The sequence below is a fragment of the Bombina bombina genome, chromosome 3, assembly GCF_027579735.1.
Source record: "Bombina bombina isolate aBomBom1 chromosome 3, aBomBom1.pri, whole genome shotgun sequence".
In the NCBI taxonomy this organism is placed as follows: Eukaryota; Metazoa; Chordata; class Amphibia; order Anura; family Bombinatoridae; genus Bombina; species Bombina bombina.
In genome coordinates this window covers 706,140,791-706,164,833 of record NC_069501.1, presented here as the reverse complement: position 1 = coordinate 706,164,833, position 24,043 = coordinate 706,140,791, and the positions used below count along the sequence as shown (strand labels likewise).

The 24,043-nt window shown below is 37.6% G+C and overlaps 1 protein-coding gene across 1 annotated transcript in view; it reads right to left on the bottom strand.

Moving 5' to 3' along the window:
* Positions 1-24,043, bottom strand: part of CAMKK1 (calcium/calmodulin dependent protein kinase kinase 1) — an 882,751-nt gene that overhangs the window by 194,435 nt on the left and 664,273 nt on the right. Inside the window, exon 14 of the mRNA XM_053707509.1 lies at positions 14,752-14,839. Coding sequence (XP_053563484.1) covers positions 14,752-14,839 — 88 coding nt within the window. The remainder of the gene's footprint in view (positions 1-14,751; positions 14,840-24,043) is intronic.

Here is a 24,043-nt window from a genome sequence, read left to right as displayed (position 1 = left end):
CCGCCCTCAAAGTCGCCGCCACTATATTAAAGTTATAAACCCCTAAACCTAAGTCTAACCCTAACCGTAACACCCCCCTAACTTAAATATAATTTAAATAAATCTAAATAAAACTTACTATCATTAACTAAATTATTCCTATTTAAAACCAAATACTTACCTATAAAATAAACCCTAAGCTAGCTACAATATAACTAATAGTTACATTGTAGCTAGTTTAGGATTTATTTTTATTTTACAGACAACTTTGTATTTATTTTAACTAGGTACAATAGTTATTAAATAGTTATTAACTATTTAATAGCTACCTAGTTAAAATAAATTCAAATTTACCTGTAAAATATATCCTAACCTAAGTTACAATTACATCTAACACTACACTATAATTAAATAAATTACCTAAACTAAATACAATTAAAAACAATTTAAAAAAATTATCTAAAGTACGAAAAACAAACACTAAATTACAGAAAATAATAAAATAATTACAAGTTTTTTAAACTAATTACACCTAATCTAATCCCCCTAATAAAATTAAAAAAAAAAAAAAAAAAAGTCCTACCATATACTAAATTACAAATAGCCCTTAAAAGGGCCTTTTGCGGGGCATTGCCCCAAAGTAATCAGCTCTATTACCTGTAACAAAAAGTACAATACCCCCCCAACATTAAAACCCACCACCCACACACCCAACCCTACTCTAAAACCCACCCAATCCCCCCTTTTAAAACCTAACACTAACCCCTTGAAGATCACCCTACCTTGAGAAGTCTTCACCCAGCCGGGCCGAAGTCCTCGAAGAAGCCGGGCAAAGTGGTCCTCCAGACGGGCAGAAGTCTTCATCGAAGCAGGCCAGAAGAGGTCCTCCAGACCGGCAGAAGTCTTCATCCAGGCGGCATCTTCTATCTTCATCCATCCGGCGTGGAGCAGGTCCATCTTCAAGACATCTGACGCGGAGCATCCTCTTCAAACGAAGTCCAACTGAAGAATGAAGGTTCCTTTAAATGACTTCATCCAAGATGTCGTCCCTTGAATTCCGATTGGCTGATAGAATTCTATCAGCCAATTGGAATTAAGGTAGAAAAAATACTATTGGCTGATGCAATCAGCCAATAGGATTGAAGTTCAATCCTATTGGCTGATTGAATCAGCCAATAGGATTGAGCTGGCATTCTATTGGCTGATTGGATCAGCCAATAGAATGCAAGCTCAATCCTATTGGCTGATTGCATCAGCCAATAGGATTTTTTCTACCTTAATTCTGATTGGCTGATAAAATTCTATCAGCCAATCGGAATTCAAGGGATGCCATCTTGGATGACGTAATTTAAAGGAACCTTCATTCTTCATTTGGACTTCGTTTGAAGAGGATGCTCCGTGTCGGATGTCTTGAAGATGGACCCGCTCCGCACCGGATGGATGAAGATAGAAGATGCCTGGATGAAGACTTCCGCCCGTCTGGAGGACCTCCTCTGGTCGGCTTCGATGAAGACTTCTGCCCATCTGGAGGACCACTTCGCCCGGCTTCGTTGAGGACTTCGGCCCGGCTGGGTGAAGACTTCTCAAGGTAGGGTGATCTTCAAGGGGTTAGTGTTAGGTTTTATTAAGGGGGGATTGGGTGGGTTTTAGAGTAGGGTTGGGTGTGTGGGTGGTGGGTTTTAATGTTGGGGGGGTATTGTACTTTTTTTTTTTACAGGTAATAGAGCTGATTACTTTGGGGCAATGCCCCGCAAAAGGCCCTTTTAAAGGGCTATTTGTAATTTAGTATAGGGTAGGGCTTTTTATTATTTTGGGGGGCTTTTTTATTTTATTAGGGGAATTAGATTAGGTGTAATTAGTTTAAAAAACTTGTAATTATTTTATTTTCTGTAATTTAGTGGGGGGGGTTTCGTACTTTAGATCATTTTTGTCAATTCTATTTAATTGTATTTAGTTTAGGTAATTTATTTAATTATAGTGTAGTGTTAGATGTAATTATAACTTAGGTTAGGATTTATTTTACAGGTAAATTTTAATTTATTTTAACTAGTTAGCTATTAAATAGCTAACACCTATTTAATAACTATTGTACCTAGTTAAAATAAATACAATGTTGCCTGTAAAATAAAAATAAATCCTAAGCTATCTACAATGTAACTATTAGTTATATTGTAGCTAGCTTAGGGTTTATTTTAAAGGTAAGTATTTAGTTTTAAATAGGAATAATTTAGTTAATTGCAGTTATTTTATTTAGATTTATTTAAATTATATTTAAGTTAGGGGGGTGTTAGGGTTAGACTTAGGCTTAGGGGTTAATAACTTTAATATAGTGGCGGCGAAGTTGGGGGCGGCAGATTAGGGGTTTATAAGTGTAGGTAGGTTGCGGCGATGTTAGGGCAGGCAGATTAGGGGTTAATAATATTTAACTAGCGTTTGCGATGTGGGAGTGTGGCGGTTTAGGGGTTAATATATTTGTTTTAGTGGCGGGGGGGCCCTCGGTTAAGGGGTTAATAGGTAGTTTATGGATGTTAGTGTACTTTTTAGCACTTTAGTTAAGAGTTTTATGCTACGGCGTTAGCCCATAAAACTCTTAACTACTGACTTTTAAATGCGGTACCAGTCTTGACAGGAGAGGCTGTACCGCTCACTTTTGGTCAGACTCGTAATACCGTCGTCAGGCAAATTCCATTGAAAATATAGGATACGCAATTGACGTAAGTGGATTTGTGGTATTTTCGAGTCTGACCAAAAAAGTGAGCGGTACACCTGTACCTTCAAGACTCGTAATACCAGCGTTGGGACGCTGCTTTTTAAAGCTAACGCAAGACTCATAATCTCGCCGATAGATTGGCAGCCATATTAAAATAATATACACAAATGCATGCACATAATTATATTTGCTTGAGCACAAATGCACATACATTCGTAAACAGACACATAAATTAAATTTCATATACAAATGTATTCAAACATCCAAATATACCATCAATAAACCCAAATAAATTTAGTTCCTTCTTCCTGCTGCTTTCTGACTTATTTGATGTAATCTTTGTTCTCTATCTATAAACAGTTAGGTAACTAAAAGTAAAATAAAGGTCATACTGCAGAAATTAAGACAAAATCTAACTTTTAGGAAATACAGACAGAGAATGAAAGTCAGGATATCCTAAATTGTGAAGGATTAAGGAGGATGTTCAAAGAGACAGTAAACTTAACTAATGATCCAAAACCGTGTAACATAGTTGGAATGCTCAAAACAGTTAAATAAAATAATAAAAGAAAAAACACAGACATATGGGCAAATAGGTTTATGTGCCAAGTGCAAAGTTAAATAGTGAAAAACCACCCAAGGTGAAATATGGTTAGAAGCAGTACTTTACTGAGAACAATCCTAGCATAGATGAATGGCCTTTGGAGATATTTTCCAATTTAAAAAGTAGATAAAAAGTGCATCATAACAATAGCTATAAATAAATAAATAATAAAAAATAATAAAAAGATATAGGAGGAGGTGTTATTAGCAGAAAATTGGCTCTGATTCTACTTTACAAATTCATAACTCAAAGCTCATCTGCAATTTGGTGTACAGTTCAGGGGCACTGAACTCTCTTCAGAATATTAGGTAAATCAGAAACAATTTAAAAAGGGCCTAATAAAATGGTTGATAAACTAAAATATAAAATATAAGGATATTTATATATATAATATAAAAGAAGGGAGATTAAGGTGAGGCACTATCTTAGCGTACGCGCATAAAGTGGCAAATTTGCCCGTTTATGGGTGCATGTTAAATGACCAGCCATTACAAGTGGCTGGTTAATGTGACCATTAGCTCGCATTATCACTATGCGGTAAGCGCATTAACAAGAGGTCAGACCTCTGGTTAAAAATAAAAAGTTGCTCTAATTGCACCCAAAATAAAGAGGACAGTACAGTACCATAAGATATACTGTATATCTAACCATTTTTATTTTTTTAAACTGCATGTAGCAGTTATAAAGGGTTAAAGTAAGGGGATGTGGGGTGTTAGAATAAAAACAGCACCGAAAGTGCCTTTACATGGAGGTCAATGGGAGACTGTGTTTTCTCTATAAATACATATGGTTATGCTTATATACACATATATTTATGTGTTATTATGTGTATTAGCACACACACACACACACACACATATATATATATATATATATATATATATACACACACACATATATAATTTATTGCTGCCCAACCCTGCACGATTTGCTCCCTGTGCTGCACTAGGTGGTTTTCTGTGGCTGCCGGCATGAAAACGGGGCTCCCTTTGGAACCTATGGAAGCGCGCTCTCGTGAGTGTTTGGCTTTCGGCAATGCAAAAGTGAAGTCGTGTTCGAATTGCTCGCCACTTGTAATATCAGCACACATAGGCCTAGATTTGGAGTTCGTTAGCCGTGAAAACCAGCGTTAGAGGCTCCTAACGCTGGTTTTAGGCTACCGCCGGTATTTGGAGTCAGTGATTAAAGGGTCTAACGCTCACTTTTCAGCCGCGACTTTTCCATACCGCAGATCCCCTTACGTCAATTGCGTATCCTATCTTTTCAATGGGATCTTTCTAACGCCGGTATTTAGAGTAGTTTCTGAAGTGAGCGTTAGAGCTCTAACGACAAAACTCCAGCCGCGGGAAAATAGCAGTAGTTAAGAGCTTTCTGGGCTAACGCCGGTTCATAAAGCTCTTAACTACTGTACCCTAAAGTACACTAACACCCATAAACTACCTATGTACCCCTAAACCGAGGTCTCCCCACATCGCCGCCACTCGATTTAAATTTTTTAACCCCTAATCTGCCGACCGCCACCTACGTTATACTTATGTACCCCTAATCTGCTGCCCCTAACCCCGCCGACCCCTGTATTACATTTATTAACCCCTAATCTGCCCCCCACAACGTCGCCGCCAGCTACTTACAATAATTAACCCCTAATCTTCCGACCGCAAAGCGCCGCCACCTACGTTATCCTTATGTACCCCTAATCTGCTGCCCCTAACACCGCCGACCCCTATATTATATTTATTAACCCCTAATCTGCCCCCCTCAACGTCGCCGACACCTGCCTACACTTATTAACCCCTAATCTGCCGAGCGGAGCTCACCGCTACTATAATAAATGGATTAACCCCTAAAGCTAAGTCTAACCCTAACTCTAACACCCCCCTAAGTTAAATATAATTTAAATCTAACGAAATAAATTAACTCTTATTAAATAAATTATTCCTATTTAAAGCTAAATACTTACCTGTAAAATACATCCTAATATAGCTACAATATAAATTATAATTATATTATAGCTATTTTAGGATTTATATTTATTTTACAGGCAACTTGGTAATTATTTTAACCAGGTACAATAGCTATTTAATAGTTACCTAGTTAAAATAATAACAAATTTACCTGTAAAATAAATCCTAACCTAAGATATAATTAAACCTAACACTACCCTATCAATAAATTAATTAAATAAACTACCTACAATTACCTACAATTAACCTAACACTACACTATCAATAAATTAATTAAACACAATTCCTACAAATAAATACAATTAAATAAACTAGCTAAAGTACAAAAAATAAAAAAGAACTAAGTTACAAAAAATAAAAAAATATTTACAAACATAAGAAAAATATTACAACAATTTTAAACTAATTACACCTACTCTAAGCCCCCTAATAAAATAACAAAGACCCCCAAAATAAAAAATTCCCTACCCTATTCTAAATTAAAAAAGGTAAAAGCTCTTTTACCTTACCAGCCCTGAACAGGGCCCTTTGCGGGGCATGCCCCAAGAATTTCAGCTCTTTTGCCTGTAAAAAAAAACACATACAATACCCCCCCCCCCAACATTACAACCCACCACCCACATACCCCTAATCTAACCCAAACCCCCCTTAAATAAACCTAACACTAAGCCCCTGAAGATCTTCATACCTTGTCTTCACCATCCAGGTTCACCGATCCGTCCTGAAGAGCTCCTCCGATGTCCTGATCCAAGCCCAAGCGGGGGGCTGAAGAGGTCCATGATCCGGTCAAAGTCTTCATCCAAGCGGGGCAGAAGAGGATCTTCCATCCGATTGAAGTCTTCATCCAGGCGGCATCTTCTATGGTCTTCCATCCTGAGCGAAGCGGCAGGATCCTGAAGACCTCCAGCGCGGAACATCCATCCGGCCCGACGACTGAACGACGAATGACTGTTCCTTTAAGGGACGTCATCCAAGATGGCGTCCCTCGAATTCCGATTGGCTGATAGGATTCTATCAGCCAATCGGAATTAAGGTAGGAATTTTCTGATTGGCTGATGGAATCAGCCAATCAGAATCAAGTTCAATCCGATTGGCTGATCCAATCAGCCAATCAGATTGAGCTCGCATTCTATTGGCTGTTCCGATCAGCCAATAGAATGCGAGCTCAATCTGATAGGCTGATTGGATCAGCCAATCGGATTGAACTTGATTCTGATTGGCTGATTCCATCAGCCAATCAGAAAATTCCTACCTTAATTCAGATTGGCTGATAGAATCCTATCAGCCAATCGGAATTCGAGGGACGCCATCTTGGATGACGTCCCTTAAAGGAACAGTCATTCGTCGTTCAGTCGTCGGGCCGGATGGATGTTCCGCGCTGGAGGTCTTCAGGATCCTGCCGCTTCGCTCAGGATGGAAGACCATAGAAGATGCCGCCTGGATGAAGACTTCAATCGGATGGAAGATCCTCTTCTGCCCCGCTTGGATGAAGACTTTGACCGGATCATGGACCTCTTCAGCCCCCCGCTTGGGCTTGGATCAGGACATCGGAGGAGCTCTTCAGGACGGATCGGTGAACCTGGATGGTGAAGACAAGGTAGGAAGATCTTCAGGGGCTTAGTGTTAGGTTTATTTAAGGGGGGTTTGGGTTAGATTAGGGGTATGTGGGTGGTGGGTTGTAATGTTGGGGGGGGGTATTGTATGTGTTTTTTTTTACAGGCAAAAGAGCTGAAATTCTTGGGGCATGGCCCGCAAAGGGCTCTGTTCAGGGCTGGTAAGGTAAAAGAGCTTTTACCTTTTTTAATTTAGAATAGGGTAGGGAATTTTTTATTTTGGGGGTCTTTGTTATTTTATTAGGGGGCTTAGAGTAGGTGTAATTAGTTTAAAATTGTTGTAATATTTTTCTTATGTTTGTAAATATTTTTTTATTTTTTGTAACTTAGTTCTTTTTTATTTTTTGTACTTTAGCTAGTTTATTTAATTGTATTTATTTGTAGGAATTGTGTTTAATTAATTTATTGATAGTGTAGTGTTAGGTTAATTGTAGGTAATTGTAGGTAGTTTATTTAATTAATTTATTGATAGGGTAGTGTTAGGTTTAATTATATCTTAGGTTAGGATTTATTTTACAGGTAAATTTGTTATTATTTTAACTAGGTAACTATTAAATAGCTATTGTACCTGGTTAAAATAATTACCAAGTTGCCTGTAAACTAAATATAAATCCTAAAATAGCTATAATATAATTATAATTTATATTGTAGCTATATTAGGATGTATTTTACAGGTAAGTATTTAGCTTTAAATAGGAATAATTTATTTAATAAGAGTTAATTTATTTAGTTAGATTTAAATTATATTTAATTTAGGGGGGTGTTAGTGTTAGACTTAGCTTTAGGGGTTAATCCATTTATTATAGTAGCGGTGAGCTCCGGTCGTCAGATTAGGGGTTAATAATTGAAGTTAGGTGTCGGCGATGTTAGGGAGGGCAGATTAGGGGTTAAAACTATTTATGATAGGGTTAGTGAGGCGGATTAGGGGTTAATAACTTTATTATAGTAGCGCTCAGGTGTCGGCGACGTTGTGGGGGGCAGATTAGGGGTTAATAAATATAATATAGGGGTCGGCGATGTTAGGGCAGCAGATTAGGGGTACATAGGGATAACGTAGGTTGCGGCGGTTTACGGAGCGGCAGATTAGGGGTTAATAATAATATGCAGGGGTCAGCGATAGCGGGAGCGGCAGATTAGGGGTTAATAAGTGTAAGGATAGGGGTGTTTAGACTCGGGGTACATGTTAGAGTGTTAGGTGCAGACGTAGGAAGTGTTTCCCCATAGGAAACAATGGGGCTGCGTTAGGAGCTGAACACTGCTTTTTTGCAGGTGTTAGGTTTTTTTTCAGCTCAAACAGCCCCATTGTTTCCTATGGGAGAATCGTGCACGAGCACGTTTTTGAGGCTGGCCGCGTCCGTAAGCAACTCTGGTATCGAGAGTTGCATTTGCGGTAAAAATGCTCTACGCTCCTTTTTTGGAGCCTAACGCAGCATTTGTTTGAACTCTCGATACCAGAGTTAAATTTATGGTGCGGCCAGAAAAAAGCCCGCGGAGCGTTAACAGCCCTTCTACCGCAAAACTCCAAATCTAGGCCATTGGTATTACTGAGTGGAGCGCAAATATTGTGCTCGCGGAAGCACAATATTGCGCTCCACTCATAATCTGGCGCCTAATATATTCAACATATATGGCAAGCATATTTTTACATACATAGGTACTGTCAACACCCTTCTTTACATAACTGTAAACCTTTCTTAGTAAAATTGTGTCATTTTACATTAAGCGTGCAATATTTAGATGGTCAAGTGGCTATTCTGCTCTTTTCTTTACCTAACACTTGTATTTGTTGGGTGCAGTAATTGCCATTTATATTGACCACACAATATGTAGAGAATTTTGTTGCCACTAACTGCAAAAAGAGGTGTTTGTTTATCGACAGGGGCAGCTTCAAGTACTTGGTATTAATGATATTTACTCATTCTAAACAGTTAAAGGGAAATTAAATCAAAATTCATTCATAAATGTGGTGAGAGTCTACGAGCCATTATTTCTGGAAATTCCACTCCTGGTAACTCGGAGGAGGCAAAGATTCCCGAAATTCCAAGAGCCCTTAAAAACTCTCCCACCTCACTGGTAAACTAGTCTTATCTTTGCCTTCACAGGAGGAAGGTGAAGAATGGAGTTGGTCCAGGTGTTTTTAGACCAATTTGAGACCCATGAGAGCTACTGTTTGGACAGAGGGAAGCTTATGGAGTATTGGGTAGTTGTAGTGGTACAATTACACCCAGTGGGAGTTAGCCACAGGCCTGCCACAGGTGTTGTGGGGAAAGGTCTCTAGCCTCCTCCTGTTGGATCATAGTTATCCTCCATATACTAAAATTTTCTTCTATCATGTGTACAGCACTGGATTGGCTATCTACTGAAAGAAGTTGTTTCCTGCATATGGTAAGTCCAGTAGTGTGGTTGCTTATTAGGTAAGTATGTAGTTTATTTATGTGGGCACTCACATAGCCTATAGGCTATTAGTATGTAAACTTAGTGTTGTACATCATAGCCAGGGGACCATTATGACAGGTATTTTAACTTATTTGTTCAGTATAGGAATTTGGGCTGCGAGAACCTACATTTTTATTATCTACACCTTATGTTTTTTACTTTTTTGTTTTTTTAGCATGCATTGGTTATTTTGAGCGTGTTCGAATTATGTTAGTGCTCGCTGGCCTCTTGCCATGCTTTATGCGTTTAGTTTCCATGCAAATTATAATTTTTTGTGCGTGTCGGCTTAGTTTGCATGCTTTGCTTATTTTGTTTTGCTGTGCACGATGACCTAGTTTGTGCAGGGTTTTCTGTTCAGAGCGTTGTTCAGGCATGCACATTTCAGCCTTTTAGTGTGCATATATATAATTTAGTTAGCTTGCCTTGGTCATTTGCACTTTGTCAGGTAGTGCTTGTATATGCACGTATTGTCTTTCTCCTCTGTGCTTAAGAGCTGTGTTCGGTAAGCATTCATCGCTTTTTCCCCAACATGCGATTTAGTGGATTCAAATTTTTGCTTTGGCCTTATCTGGTAGAAGGGGTAATATTTTCTAAACTGTCTAGAGCTACTTAATTTTTGTGGTGTATTTAAAGAAGATTCTTGGTTTATGTATTTACCTGCCTATTCTTTTTTAGGATTTAAATACTTGATTGTTATTTGCTTACCACATTAATTTATTTTCTGTGGTTTTCAGACTGGGACTATTTTTTCATGATGGTGCATTTTGGTTTTGTCCCCACTACTTTAAATATTAGTTCCTTAGGAGCTCTGAACACTTTCCATCTAATATTAAAGTGATGATAAATCCAGCGTTTCAAAATGCTATGAATTACCATGACTAAAAATAAAGACGACCTTCGTTCATCAGAATTGGAACCTTTATTTTGCAGCGTCTTCAGCACTAACCTAAGTTCCACAGCACAGTTTTTTCATTGAGGAGACATTTCCACCTCTTAGCCAATAGTCTTGCTATCCGATCAGGTGTCCTGAAAACATTTTCTGGGCAGAGTCTAATCTCTGTTCATATTCCAGGGGTGAGCTTTGGGAAACAGACTTTTCTGTTGATAGTCTCTTCATCTGAGGGAGTGTTTCTTCATTCAGAAGTTTTTTTTTTCAGATTGTAGATTGATGGGTTCTTCAAGAAATGCATCTGATGGCTTCTTAGTTGTACAAACAGCTCCCCAGATATTTGGAGAAGTTCAAGGATCCTGAGGCAGAGTTTGTGGGGTTTTTTCATCATGTTCTCAATTCTTTCAACTTGATGGGTTGGAGATTGAATACTTAGTTTTTAGTCAGAAAGGTTTGTTTATATGATTATGTTATTGTGACGCTGATTCAGGCCCGTAATTCTGTGACAAGAAATAATTTTGCAGCTTGGTTTTTTGAGCTTATGCACTATTTGGATACACCACTTTTCTCTTGTCTGTTAGAATAATTTCTGTTTTGTTTGCACTATTCTGTGTGCCCCCTTATCTAGTTTGCCATCAGGATAATGTGGTTTTGAGAGCTAGTTTGATTTCTTGCTTTAAGTGTTTTTTTTTATTCAATTTTAGTCATGAGTTGTTCTTACTTTTTGTTCTTACTTTTTGTACTAATCCAACAGATTCTAAGGAGATGCTTATTCATATTTTGAATGTTAGGGCTTTTACATTCTATTTGCAGGCTTCTAAGTATTTTAGACAATCCTATAGTTTGTCATTTTTTTCTGTTTTTAGCAGTGGTCAGATGTCAACATTTTTCGTTGGCTAACTGATTAAGGCTTTTGATTCCTAAGCTTTTTTGGAGGTGGGTTAGCCTCCTCCTAGACATCTTACTGAGCTTTCTACTAGGCCAGTTGCTTTTTCTTGGGCTTTCTAGAATGAGGCTTCTGTTGATCAAGGTGGCTACTTGTGGCCAGACGAGTGTATCCGAGCAGGTAGCTTATCTGCGTTTCAAGCTGAAGGCTGCTTGTTGTAGCATAGTTATGGGCGCTTATTCTTCTTTACTTATCTTTTTCAAATTCTTCCTTTTTGATGTTTTTTTCTTTTTCTAAAATGGCTGTTTGGTAGCAAAGTCATTCAAGCAGTAGTTTCTGCACATTAGGGGCCAGATTACAAGTGGAGTGCTAAATATTGCTTTTGTAAAAGTGATATTTGCGCTCCACTGAGTAATACCAGCACACGCTAATGAGAAACATTGATCTAAAGGATATATATAACATTGAAAATTATTTTGTCCCACCCTAATTATTCATGGACTCATTACAGCTTGGGTTTTAATTGAGGAGTAATGGCTCATGGACTCTCACCAGACTTTTGAAAGAAAATATAATTTATGCTTAGCTGATCAAATCATTTCTTTTATAGTGATGCAAGTCCACAAAACCTGCCCATTTTTAGCTCAATTTTAATTATATTTTTCTGGTGGCAGTTTAAGTGTGCACCTCTTTCTTTCTTGCTCTTGTCCTTTTCTACCTTTCTTCTTTTTGATTGGCTATACATCAGACTAGTTTACCAGTGATGTGGAAGTATTTTTAAGGGCTCTTGAAGTTTTGAAAATCTTTGCCTCCTTCTAGTAGCCAGGAGTGGAATTCCCAGGAGTAATGGCTTGTGGACTCTCACCACCATGAAGTAAATTAATTTATCAGGGGAAAGAATAAATTATATTTTTTCTTTCCAGCTTCAGACAAAGCATAACATTTCAAACAACTTTACCATTTACTTCTGCTTCTGTTTCTGGTCCTAACTAGGTATGATTTTCAACAAAGGATACCAAGAGTAGTATCTGAAAAGTTGTTCAAAATTTCAAGTTCTATCTAAATCATAAAAGTTGAATTTTAACATTACTGCTTTTTTAAATATTTCCCATTCTTACAAATTGTCTTATACCCACTCATTTAAAAATGGACATTCTCTTATTGCCAATGAGTCCTTTTTTCTGTAGGTTGAATGTAGGGATGGGCAAATGTGTTTATATTCAAATTCAAATGTTAGAACGAATGTTATTGTAGAAATTCGATTTACATAATCGAATGTTGATAAGAACAAATATTCTTAAAAATTCTATTATCAAATGTTATTTACAGTTTTCGAATGTCACTTTCTAATTCAAATGTGACATTTGAATTCAAATGTCACATTCGAACATTACATTCGAATTCGAATGTCACATTCAAATACGAATATTACATTTATAAAACAGTTGTAGACTAGAAATACTATTTAGAATTAGAATGCTACATTTGAATTTGAATGTGACATTTGAATTTGAATATTACATTTATAAAACACAGTTGTAGACTAGAAATACTATTTTGAATTTGAATAATACATTTGAATTTGAATGTCACATTCAAATTTGAATATTACATTTTGAAATTGAATGTGATATAAAATAGATAGCTAAACATTCTATTATTCGAACAAATATTTTCGAATGTTATTGAAAAATTCAAAAACAGAAAGTTAGTTATATAAACATTCGAAATTTGATTCGAGCAAACAAATGTATCAAAATTCGTTTTAAATTTACATTTTTTTTAGAAACATTCGCCCATCCCTAGTTGAATGTGCTTGAGTTAACTTATTTTATTATATCACTCCCAGACCAGGATCAAACTGCAAACACATGTCAAAGTCAGTGGAATCTGTGTGACCACGGATGTTTGTATGTATTGATCTAGACATAGTGCCAAAGACACCATTCACATAAGGCAGATTGTAAGGGTGCATAACAAAACAAGGTTAGTTTAGCACACTGAAAATGAGAAGACACAACCTTATTCCTTCTTACACTGAATTAGCAAGAAGACAGATGGCAGATATTATCTTCCCTTCAGTCTGCAGAGAGACATTAGACTTATATGTGTTATGACTGTGTACTAGACTTTAAATAAGTCTCTATTTTGTTGAAAAGAAAAATTTAACTTCAAAGCTGAACTTGAACTCAGACTGAACTGACATGAAAATTCTTTGCTTCAAGTTATTAGAGTATTTTAGGATAATGTCAACTTTTACTAGATAGAACACTGTATGATGATTTTTTTTCCCTCTAACCATTTATTTCATGAACAAAAGAAAAATCAATATAATACATCTGTAAATGACAAACCATTTGTAAACTCCCTACTAGATAGGTTTAAAAACATATTCATTGTAGAAGCACTGCAAAAAGCAGATACAGCTACAAGACAATCTCATTAGGAATGTGCATCTTATGTCTATATGCTCCTTTAAAATATGTAAGAAATTATAAACCATCTCATAAAAGCGTAAATACTCAGTAGCATGCTAATAAGGGTTTGCTTCATCCAACCAATCAATATAATGCCACTAAGGAAAACATTAAAGCAGCTCTTACATAGAGATTCACCTTGAAATTTGCAGTATTTCAGAAAAACATTTCATTACCGCTCTTAATTATCAGGAGGTATACGCACTGCGCATAGAATTGCGTTTATAACAAATGCTACACCACTTGAAAGACGAAGCAGTTCACGGAAAAAAAATGACCAAGGTCAATCTGCTTCTAATTCTAAAGAGTAGAAAATGCTTTACGTATTTGCTGGGCATGTAACGGTTTCTCATATATTAATTCACAATCATATCAAATGTTATTCTGAAAAAGAATACTATATACATTGTGATATATGTCATTTTATTTTATTTTTTATTTTCTCATTGTAAATTCTTTGAAACATAAAATTAAAGCAGATTATTTTAGTTAGAAGAAAAATCAATCTGGAAATACAGAGATCAAACAACACAAGTAATGTTTTTAAAGACAATCTAGATCCTAGAATTGTTCATTTTATGCTACAGATTTCTGTCATCTTTATAAAAACAACAGTGTTTGATTGATGTTTATAGCCTAAAAAAATGTGAAGTAAAAGCTTTTTAAATTTAAATAAATACAGTAGTGTCAGTTATGTACTTGCAATTAATTATCATTAGCCTATAGGTAGTTCCTGCTATCACTCACATATAATCACTATTCTGCCTTCCCTGAAAGCTCCTCACTGAGGTTTACTACATTTCCCTTATCCACCTCAAGACAGTAACTGCAAACTTCTGAATGGAGTCTCAGAAAGCCACTCACGACTTCCAGAAATTTCCAGAGTTTAAATGCTCCCTAATTCTTATAAACTCTGCGTTAACATAACCTTAGAAATTATATTGTTTATTGTTAATAAAAGAAGATATGGATTTTCCAGTTTGTGGGGAGCAGAGAGCGAGAAATCATATTTGTTGCATTTTCATTCTTTAAACTTTATTAGCAATTGACTCAGACAATGTCTCCTCAACATTGATGAGTCACCTAGAAGTGATTACCTTCCACTCTACAGAACATGAAATCATGAACACATCATAATAATCACACGAACAATCATAGCCACTGAAAAGCAGATTATATCTATTAATACTCACTTTTATTTCTGGAACAGATATTCTAGCTTCTGGCTTTTTTTCCAACATTTTTACAATCAAGTCTTTAAGCTCATCACTTATGACTGGTCTGAAAGGAAATAAAACATTTAAAAAACAAAAGATGAAATGCTTGTGAATGCACTGTTACACTTTCCAGCTAAGAAATTGTGTGATAAAAGAACATTAAATACTAGGTATAATGATGATTTTATAAGAATATTAGCTGTTTAAGTACTGAAGATGTGCAAGTAGTATAATGTCCATACATTAATAAGCACAGTCATATTGTATCACACGCTTCTCTTATCTCCTATACTGAGGCCAATTAGGATACAATGTAATATATATTAATTACTAAATATTAGTTACTAGATATTAGATATATTAGTTACCCCAGAAGCAGAACTTTTTTTCACTTTCTGCGATGAGATTTTTTTAGCGAAAATAATTCTGCAGGTTATATAAAAAAATATTACATTTTAAATTGGGCAGTTACACTAAAGCAGCAGTTCAGGTGGAGAATAAAGCATTTTTTAAAGTTTTATAATATATTGCAGCAGTTGAAAATTGGATTGCAAATTAATAAATGTGTTTTCTTTCCACTTGATATAACATAGAAATGTTGTAATAAAAAAGGTGCATTGCTCATTAGAATGTCTTAGACTAAAAAAAACAAGATTGCAGACCACAGAGATCACAGTAAAAGAGTTCATGACCTCAGCACTGCTCATGCTGATTGGCTGCTGTTCATTTCTTCATTTTTTTTTTTTTACATGCAGCTGGACAGCAGCGGAATTATAACTTTTTACACAGAACTTACTCTGCTGAGCTGAGGAAATTATGAGGTAAAATATCTTCCTTTTTTACATAGAGATGCTCAGGTGATATTTTCCCGTCAGCCTTTTACAGTTATACTGCATCAGTTTCAAGTGATTTAGCATATGAGTATTATGTCCCTTTAACACAATTAAATTAACTTCCTTTGCAAAACAAATAGTCTTGTACAATTTATTTAATGCTATGAGAAAATAAACTCTAGAATAACCTACCAATATAAGGATTTAGTAATTAATACAAAATAACAGACCATCATATACTGAGAAATTTACAGGGTAAATTGTTTCAATGTTTAGATGTCCTTCTTTCATGATTCAGATAGAGCATGCAATTTTAAGCAACTTTATTATGAAAAGCAGGAATTTAAAGCTTAGGACCCGGCCCATTTTTGTTTGAGCACCTGGGTAGCACTTGCTGATTTATTGTTAAATGTAGGCACCAATCAGAAAGCACTATCCAGGGTTCTGCTGAACCCAAAATGCCCCGGCTCTTAAGCTTAGATTCCTGCTTTTTAAAATAAAAAAATAAAAATGGGGGGCGGAGCTTGGCCGCTTAGAGAGATGGCCGTGTAAGTAAATAGCTCCTAGGCCCACATCTCTTAATCCCAATAAAAATTGCCTCACCAAACCCTCTAAGCATACCCAGGAGGAAGGCAAAAAAGCTGGAAGGCAAAGCAGACCGCGATATCCTCCCTACATGCCGCCTGCACGGAGCGATACACCAGAGACCGGAACTTCACGCCAGACAGTGAGAAAGACTGCGCCATATTAAAAAGCAACATATGCAGATAACATTGATATCGGCAGCAGAGGAGCCGGATCAGAAGACGCTTACCCGATCGGTAAGATTATATGCACAGCTGGACTGGGCACGCAGCAGAAAGAGATCAGCTTGATTAGTATGCACATGCTGTTCTGAACTGCTGGCCACACAGGACACTAAGATCACACCTAAAGTGGGCAATTGGGGGGAAAGCAGGCCAGCTAATAACACCTGACACCCAGCTGAAAACTTTGCAGGTTTAAAAGCAAAATATCCCACTGCTTACAGAAGAATAGGCCCCTACACGATTTACCTGCAGATACTGCAGCTTAGGTCTGGGTTACCAAAAAGAGCATATAATAAGCAACCCTCTGCCACAAATGAACCCTGCTCCTTCATATCATACATAAAATGGTTGCTACGCAGCATCAAAACACTGCAGCATATTGAACAGCTGTTGCACTCCCACAAAGGGAATAGGCAATAATGGACTCAGACCCTAAAAAACAAGAGACACTAGAGACAAGTGGCAGACATGCCAGGCCGTAAATAACTTAAACCAGAAGGGCTCTCTAACTCAAAAATGTTGCAGAATTATTTGAAACAGCCTGAACATAATCAACCTATGCCTGCTGAGGCATCCAACAATAATACACAAGTGGCAAACAGCCAAAACACCTCATCTCAAGTCTTAAACCCAGCATACCTCACTAAAGAGGATCTAAAGTAACTTTGCACTAAAGTGGATGTAAAAGAAATGTTGTCGGAGGTGAAGAACTAGTATGGTGAGCTGAAAAGAGACAACTCAAGAGTGACGCAGAGGGTCACGAACCTGGAGGAGAACCACAACACTATCTATAATGATATCCAACACATCTCTCGTCTGGCAAATGAGCTTGACTTAACCATTCACCACCTCCTAGAGGGAGTGGAGGACTTAGACAATTGGGGAAGGAGGAACAATCTACGTATACGGGGGATACCCAAAAGTATACAACCAGGAGCTCTTGAGGGCTTTCTTCAAAATCTCTTTCGGACCCTCAAAGGAGATGAAAGCGCACCTGAGATACACATTGAAAGAGCACACAGGGATTTGCGTGCAAAGCCTCCCCCAAAAGCCCCTCCGAGAGACGTCATACTTAAAATCTTACATTTCAAGGATAAAAAAGAAATCCTAAAACATGCCAGGCAGAAGAAAGATTTTACACATGCAGGAAATAGAATCCAGATTTTTGCAGACCTGAGCCCCACCACTTTACAGAAAAGAAGAGACCTAACTTATATTACCTCAATTCTGCGAGATCAAAACATTCCATAGTGAGTATCATCTCCACCAGAGGGGATACAACTGCTGTTTTCAAAATTAAGGAGGACCTCCCACGCTTCTGTGAAGCACTGCGGATCACCATCAAGTCCCCAGATCTACAAACAAGAAACCCATCTGAAACACATGCACCCACAACCAATATTTGTCTCCCACCAGATGCAAATCAAGAAGCAATTACCACCTCTCAGTTGCCTGCAGCTTACAACAGTATGGACTCCAACATTGGAGATTAATAAGTTACAATCACCTTCTTTCTGGGTCTATCATTAACCCTAAGAGGCTACAGGTCGTATGTTTTCTTTTCTTACAGATGTATAACTAACTTTGCAGGGGATTAGAGATGTGGGATATTTCCCACCTTGTTATTGTTACTGTTACTTGTTTTTCACTGTTTGTAGAGAATTTTTCTAGAGAAGTTATTTAATTGATTTTAACCTATCTTGTTTCTAACCTTAAACAAACACACCTTCTGTTCTGTTTGCCAGTTTTGTAAACACTTGTTTCAGCACATTAACTTATCCCTGAAATCTGTTTTTGGGGACTCCCCTTTAGCACCCTTCAGACGACAGATTCCACACATGTAGACAGATGTCACTTCCTGTCTCTTGCCACACTCAGGTTCCCAGACAGCCCAACAGACATAAATGGCTAACACCCCTGAACCTAGAGCACGACCCCTTACGCTGATCTCAATCAATGCCAAGGGTTTAAATAGTCCTGAGAAGAGATTGGTGGCTTTCAGACATCATTTTTATACAAGAGACTCGTTTCCAGAAAGGGAAGGAACCGAAACTTATTAACAACCAATATAGAACAGCCTTTTTGGCCTTGGGTCGGGATAAAAAAGGTGGGGTGGGAATATTGATGCGCAACTCAATTAAATTACAGCCCAAACACATAGAAAAAGATACAAACGGTAGGTACATAATAGTCTCAGGCCTCCTATTCGATAGCCCAGTGACATTAGTGAATATATATCTACCGAATACGGTACAACATATACTTTTCAAACAAATAACTCAATTACTACTTGAACATTCGAAATGCACACTGTTTTTGGGAGGGGACTTTAACCTCCCTTTAGACCCCACAATGGACCTATCCACACGTGACTATACCTTTTTCTCACACCCGCACTGTACATACTCCAGGATTGATTATCTACTGAGTGATCAAATAGGCCTATCCATGATAGATAACTCTTCTATATTATCAACAACTTGGTCGGACCACGCTCCGGTACAATGTAAAATAGAATGGCCAACGACCCCCATACTACCTTTCATCTGGAGACTGGATGAATCCATTCTAGACAACCCCTTAATTAAATTAGACATAGACACTGCATTGGGTCACTACTTCCAAGAAAACACAGATGACAGCATTTCTTCAACCACACTATGGGAGGCCCATAAGTGCGTGGTAAGGGGGGACTTTATCAAGCACAAATCTAGAGAAACCAGGGACAACAGACAATTCTTAAACTCCACGTTAGCCCAAATTAGACACTGGGAATCGGAACACAAAAAGAATCCTTCCTCCACTCTAATACTAGGATCCCTCACACAAGCCAGAACTAATCTTAAAAATCACCTAACAAAAATGTATCAACGTAAAACCGCCTTGTTGAAACAGATATTTTGACACAAATGATAAAGCAGGCTCGTCACTAGCAAAGGCCCTCAAGCGCAAACAGCTGAGCGCACATGTACACTCCATTCAAGATCAAGAGGGATACTTGCACAAAGACAGTAAAAGCATAGCTGAAACATTCAGACTACATTATGTGAAACTATACAATCTAGACAATGACTGTACACAAGATGATATAGACAAATTCCTACTTGACCTCCACCTCCCCACACTTTCTACAGTGGACCTGGAGTCACTGGAGGCCCCAATTTCTACTGTGGAAACCAAATCAGCCATCAAAAATATGCCCAGTGAGAAAAGTCCAGGCCCTGACGGTATAAGTATTAAATATTATAAGACATACATGCACCACCTGTTACAACCCCTCACTTCTGTCTTCAACTCACTCCTGAAAGAAGGAGGCTTCACAGACCAAATGCTGAAGGCATATATAACTGTCCTTCCCAAACAGGGTAAAAGCCTGGACAGACCTGAGAACTTCCACTCCATTTCTTTGCTAAATTGAGATATAAAGATATATGCAAAAATACTAGCCATAAGAATAAATAAACTCCTTCCCGCGTTGATACACCCCAACCAGGTAGGCTTCGTGTCGGGGAGAGAGGCGCAGGATAACACGTTAAAAATACTACAGTTGACATCACACGCCCAATTACATAATTTCCCAATGGTACTGGTATTAACCGACGCCGAAAAGGCTTTTGACAGGGTTCATTGGCAGTTCTTGAGGGCGACCCTGGCCAAAATTAAATTTAGTGAAACTCATAGCCCAATTTCTTTCTCTGTATAGCAAACCAGCCGCACAAGTCAAGGTGAATGGCCTATTTTCTGACAAATTTTACATACAGAACGGGACAAGGCAAGGATGCCCACTCTCGCCCATATTGTTTGCCATCACCAATGAAGCATTAGCACAAAAGATCCGATCTGATGACCAAATAAAAGGTATCCACACTAAGACACGTGAACACAAGCTTGCACTTTACGCAGATGACATTTTACTTACACTCACAGACATAGACACATCTCTACCCAAAGCACTGGATACATTTGTAGACTATGGCAAAGTGTCGAATTTTCACCTTAATCTTAATAAATTGGAAATGCTAAACATTACATGTAACTCAGATTCACTACCCAGAACACTACAAAATTGCCCTTTTAAAGGCAACATTCAAAAATTAAGTATTTGGGAATATACCTCTCCCCAGACCCCCATGTGATCTTTCAGGCCAATTACAAAAAATTAAAAAACAGCTTAATTGCAGACTTCTCCAGCTGGAGAAACAAATCAATCTCCTGGTTGGGAAGAATTAATGTGGTGAAAACGTTGCTCCACATCTCACCTCAATACCAGCACTGCTTACGTTAGCGGTGAGCTGGCTGAACGTGCTCGTGCACGATTTCCCCATAGGAATCAATGGGGGAGAGCCAGCTGAAAAAAAAACACCTGCAAAAAAGCAGTATAAAGCTCCTAACGCAGCCCCATTGATTCCTATGGGGAAACAAAAGTTATGTCTATACCTAACACCCTAACATGAACCCCGAGTCTAAGCACCCCTAATCTTCACTTATTAACCCCTAATATGCCGCCACCGACATGGCCGACAAGTACATTATATTTATTAACCCCTAATCTGCCGCTCCGGACACCGCCGGCACCTACATTATACTTATATTGACTCCTAATCTGCCGCCCCCAACGTCGCCGCCACTATATTTAAGTTATTAACCCCTAAACCTAAGTCTAACCCTAACCCCCTAACTGAAATATAATTTAAATAAATATAAATAAAATAACTATCATTAACTAAATTGATCCTATTGAAAACTAAATACTTACCTATAAAATAAACCCTAAGCTAGCTACACTATAACTAACAGTTACATTGTAGCTAGCTTAGGGTTTATTTTTATTTTACAGGCAAGTTTGTATTTATTTTAGCTAAGTACAATAGTTACTAAATAGTTATTAACTATTTAATAACTACCTAGATAAAATAAAGACAAAAGTACCTGTAAAATAAAACTTAACCTAAGTTACAATTACACCTAGCACTACACTATAATTAAATAAATTAACTAAATTAAATAAAATTATCTAAAGTACAAAAAAACCCCCACTAAATTACAGAAAATAATAAAAAATTACAAGATTTTTAAACTAATTACACCTAATCTAATCCCCCTAACAAATTAAAAAGCCCTACCCTACACTAAATTACAAATAGCCCTTAAAAGGGCCTTTTACGGGGCATTGCCCCAAAGTAATCAGCTCTTTTACCTGTAAAAAAAAATACAAATCCCCCCCAACATTAAAACCCACCACCCACACAGCCAACCCTACTCTAAAGCCCACCCAATCCCCCCTTAAAAAAACTAACACTAACCCCCTGAAGATCACCCTACCAGGAGACGTCTTCATCCAACCGAGCAGAAGTGCTCCTCCAGACGGGCAGAAGTCTTCATCCAAGCTGGGCAGAAGTGGTCCTCCAGACAGGCAGAAGTCTACATCCAGACGGCATCTTCTATCTTCATCCATCCGGCGCGCAGCGGGTCCATCTTCAAGACATCCGACGCGGAGCATCCTCTTCTTTCCACGGCTATGACTGAATGAAGGTTCCTTTAAATGACGTCATCCAAGATGGGTTCCCTTCAATTCCGATTGGCTGATAGAATTCTATCAGCCAATCGGAATTAAGGTAGAAAAAATCCTATTGGCTGATTGGATCAGCCAATAGGATTGAGCTGGCATTCTATTGGCTGTTCCAATCAGCCAATAGAATGCAAGCTCAATCCTATTGGCTGATCCAATGGAAAGAAGAGGATGCTCCGCATCGGATGTATTGAAGATGGACCCGCTCCGCGCCGGATGGATGAAGATAGAAGATGCCGTCTGGATGAAGACTTCTGCTCGTCTGGAGGACCACTTCTGCCCGGCTTGGATGAAGACTTCTGCCCGTCTGGAGGACCACTTCTGCCCAGTTGGATGAAGACGTCTCCCGGCAGGGTGATCTTCAGGGGGTTAGTGTTAGGTTTTTTTAAGGGGGGATTGGGTGGGTTTTAGAGTAGGGTTGGTTGTGTGGCTGGTGGATTTTAATGTTGGGGGGGATTTGTAATTTTTTTTAAAGGTAAAAGAGCTGATTACTTTGGGGTAATGCCCCACAAATGGACCTTTTAAGGGCTATTTGTAATTTAGTGTAGGGTAGGGTTTTTTTATTTTGGGGGCTTTTTTATTTTGTTAGGGGGATTAGATTAGGTGTAATTAGTTTAAAAATCTTGTAATTTTTTTTTATTATTTTCTGTAATTTAGTGGGGTTTTTTTTGTACTTTAGATAATTTTATTTAATTTAGGGAATTAATTTAATTATAGTGGTAGTGTTACGTATAATTGTTAGGTTAGGTTTTATTTTACAGGTATTTTTTGTATTTATTTTAGCTAGGTAGTTATTAAATAGTTAATAACTATTTAATAACTATTCTACCTAGTTAAAATAAATATAAACTTGTCTGTAAAATAAAAATAAACCCTAAGCTAGCTACAATGTAACTATTAGTTATATTGTAGCTAGCTTAGGGTTTATTTTATAGGTAAGTATTTAGTTTTAAATAGGAATAATTTAGTTAATTGTAGTTATTTTTTATTTATATTTATTTAAATTATATTAAAGTTAGGGAGTTAGGGTTAGACTTAGATTTAGGGGTTAATAACTTTAATATAGTGGCAGCGACGTTGGGGGCAGCAGATTAGGGGTTAATAAATGTAGGTAGGTGTCGGTGATGTTAGGGACTAGAGGTTAATAAAATCTGACTAGTGTTTGCGAGGAGGGAGTGCGGTGGTTTAGGGGTTAATATATTTTTATAGTGGCGGCAATGTCCGGTTCGGAAGATTAGGGGTTACATTTTTTTTTTAAGTGTTTGCGATGTGTTAATATGTAGTTTATGGGTGTTAGTGTACTTTTTAGCACTTTAGTTAAGAGTTGTATGCTACGGTGTTGTAGTGTAAAACTCTTAACTACTGACTTTTAAATGCGGTACCAGTCTTGACAGGAGGGGGTGTACCGCTCACTTTTTGTCAGACTCGTAATACCGGCGCTATGCAAGTCCCATTGAAAAAATAGGATACGCAATTGACGTAAGTGGATTTGCGGTATTTACGAGTCTGGCCAAAAAAGTGAGCGGTACACCTGTACCTGCAGGACTCGTAATACCAGCGGGCGTTAAAAAGCAGCGATGGGACCGGCCAACACTGCTTTTTAAGCCTAACGCAAGACTCGTAATCTAGCCATAAGTGTTTTGTTTTAATTTTGTTTTAATTTATTTTCTATATGCAAATGATGATGTAAACTCTTCGGATATTCCACCTTCTCTTCATCCTCTACTTATCTTCATAATAAGATGATCTCAGCCTCCACTATTTAACAGGGCATAATGCCCTCTTGACTACATATTATAAACATTCCAGGAGTGGCTTGAGTTTGGACCTGATAGAATCAGTCATTTCAATACCATAAGATGTTAATACGATGCACTTTATATACATATGGTTGAACTTGTATCTAATATTGTCTGTTGTACTTTTTGTTTCTAATAAAGCCTTTGAATCCCCCCCAAAAAAATGGATAATAGGAGTACATTTGAAAACTGCCTACAATTGCATGCTCTATCAGAATCATGAAAGTATGGGTTTAGTATCCCTTTAACCAGTAACCC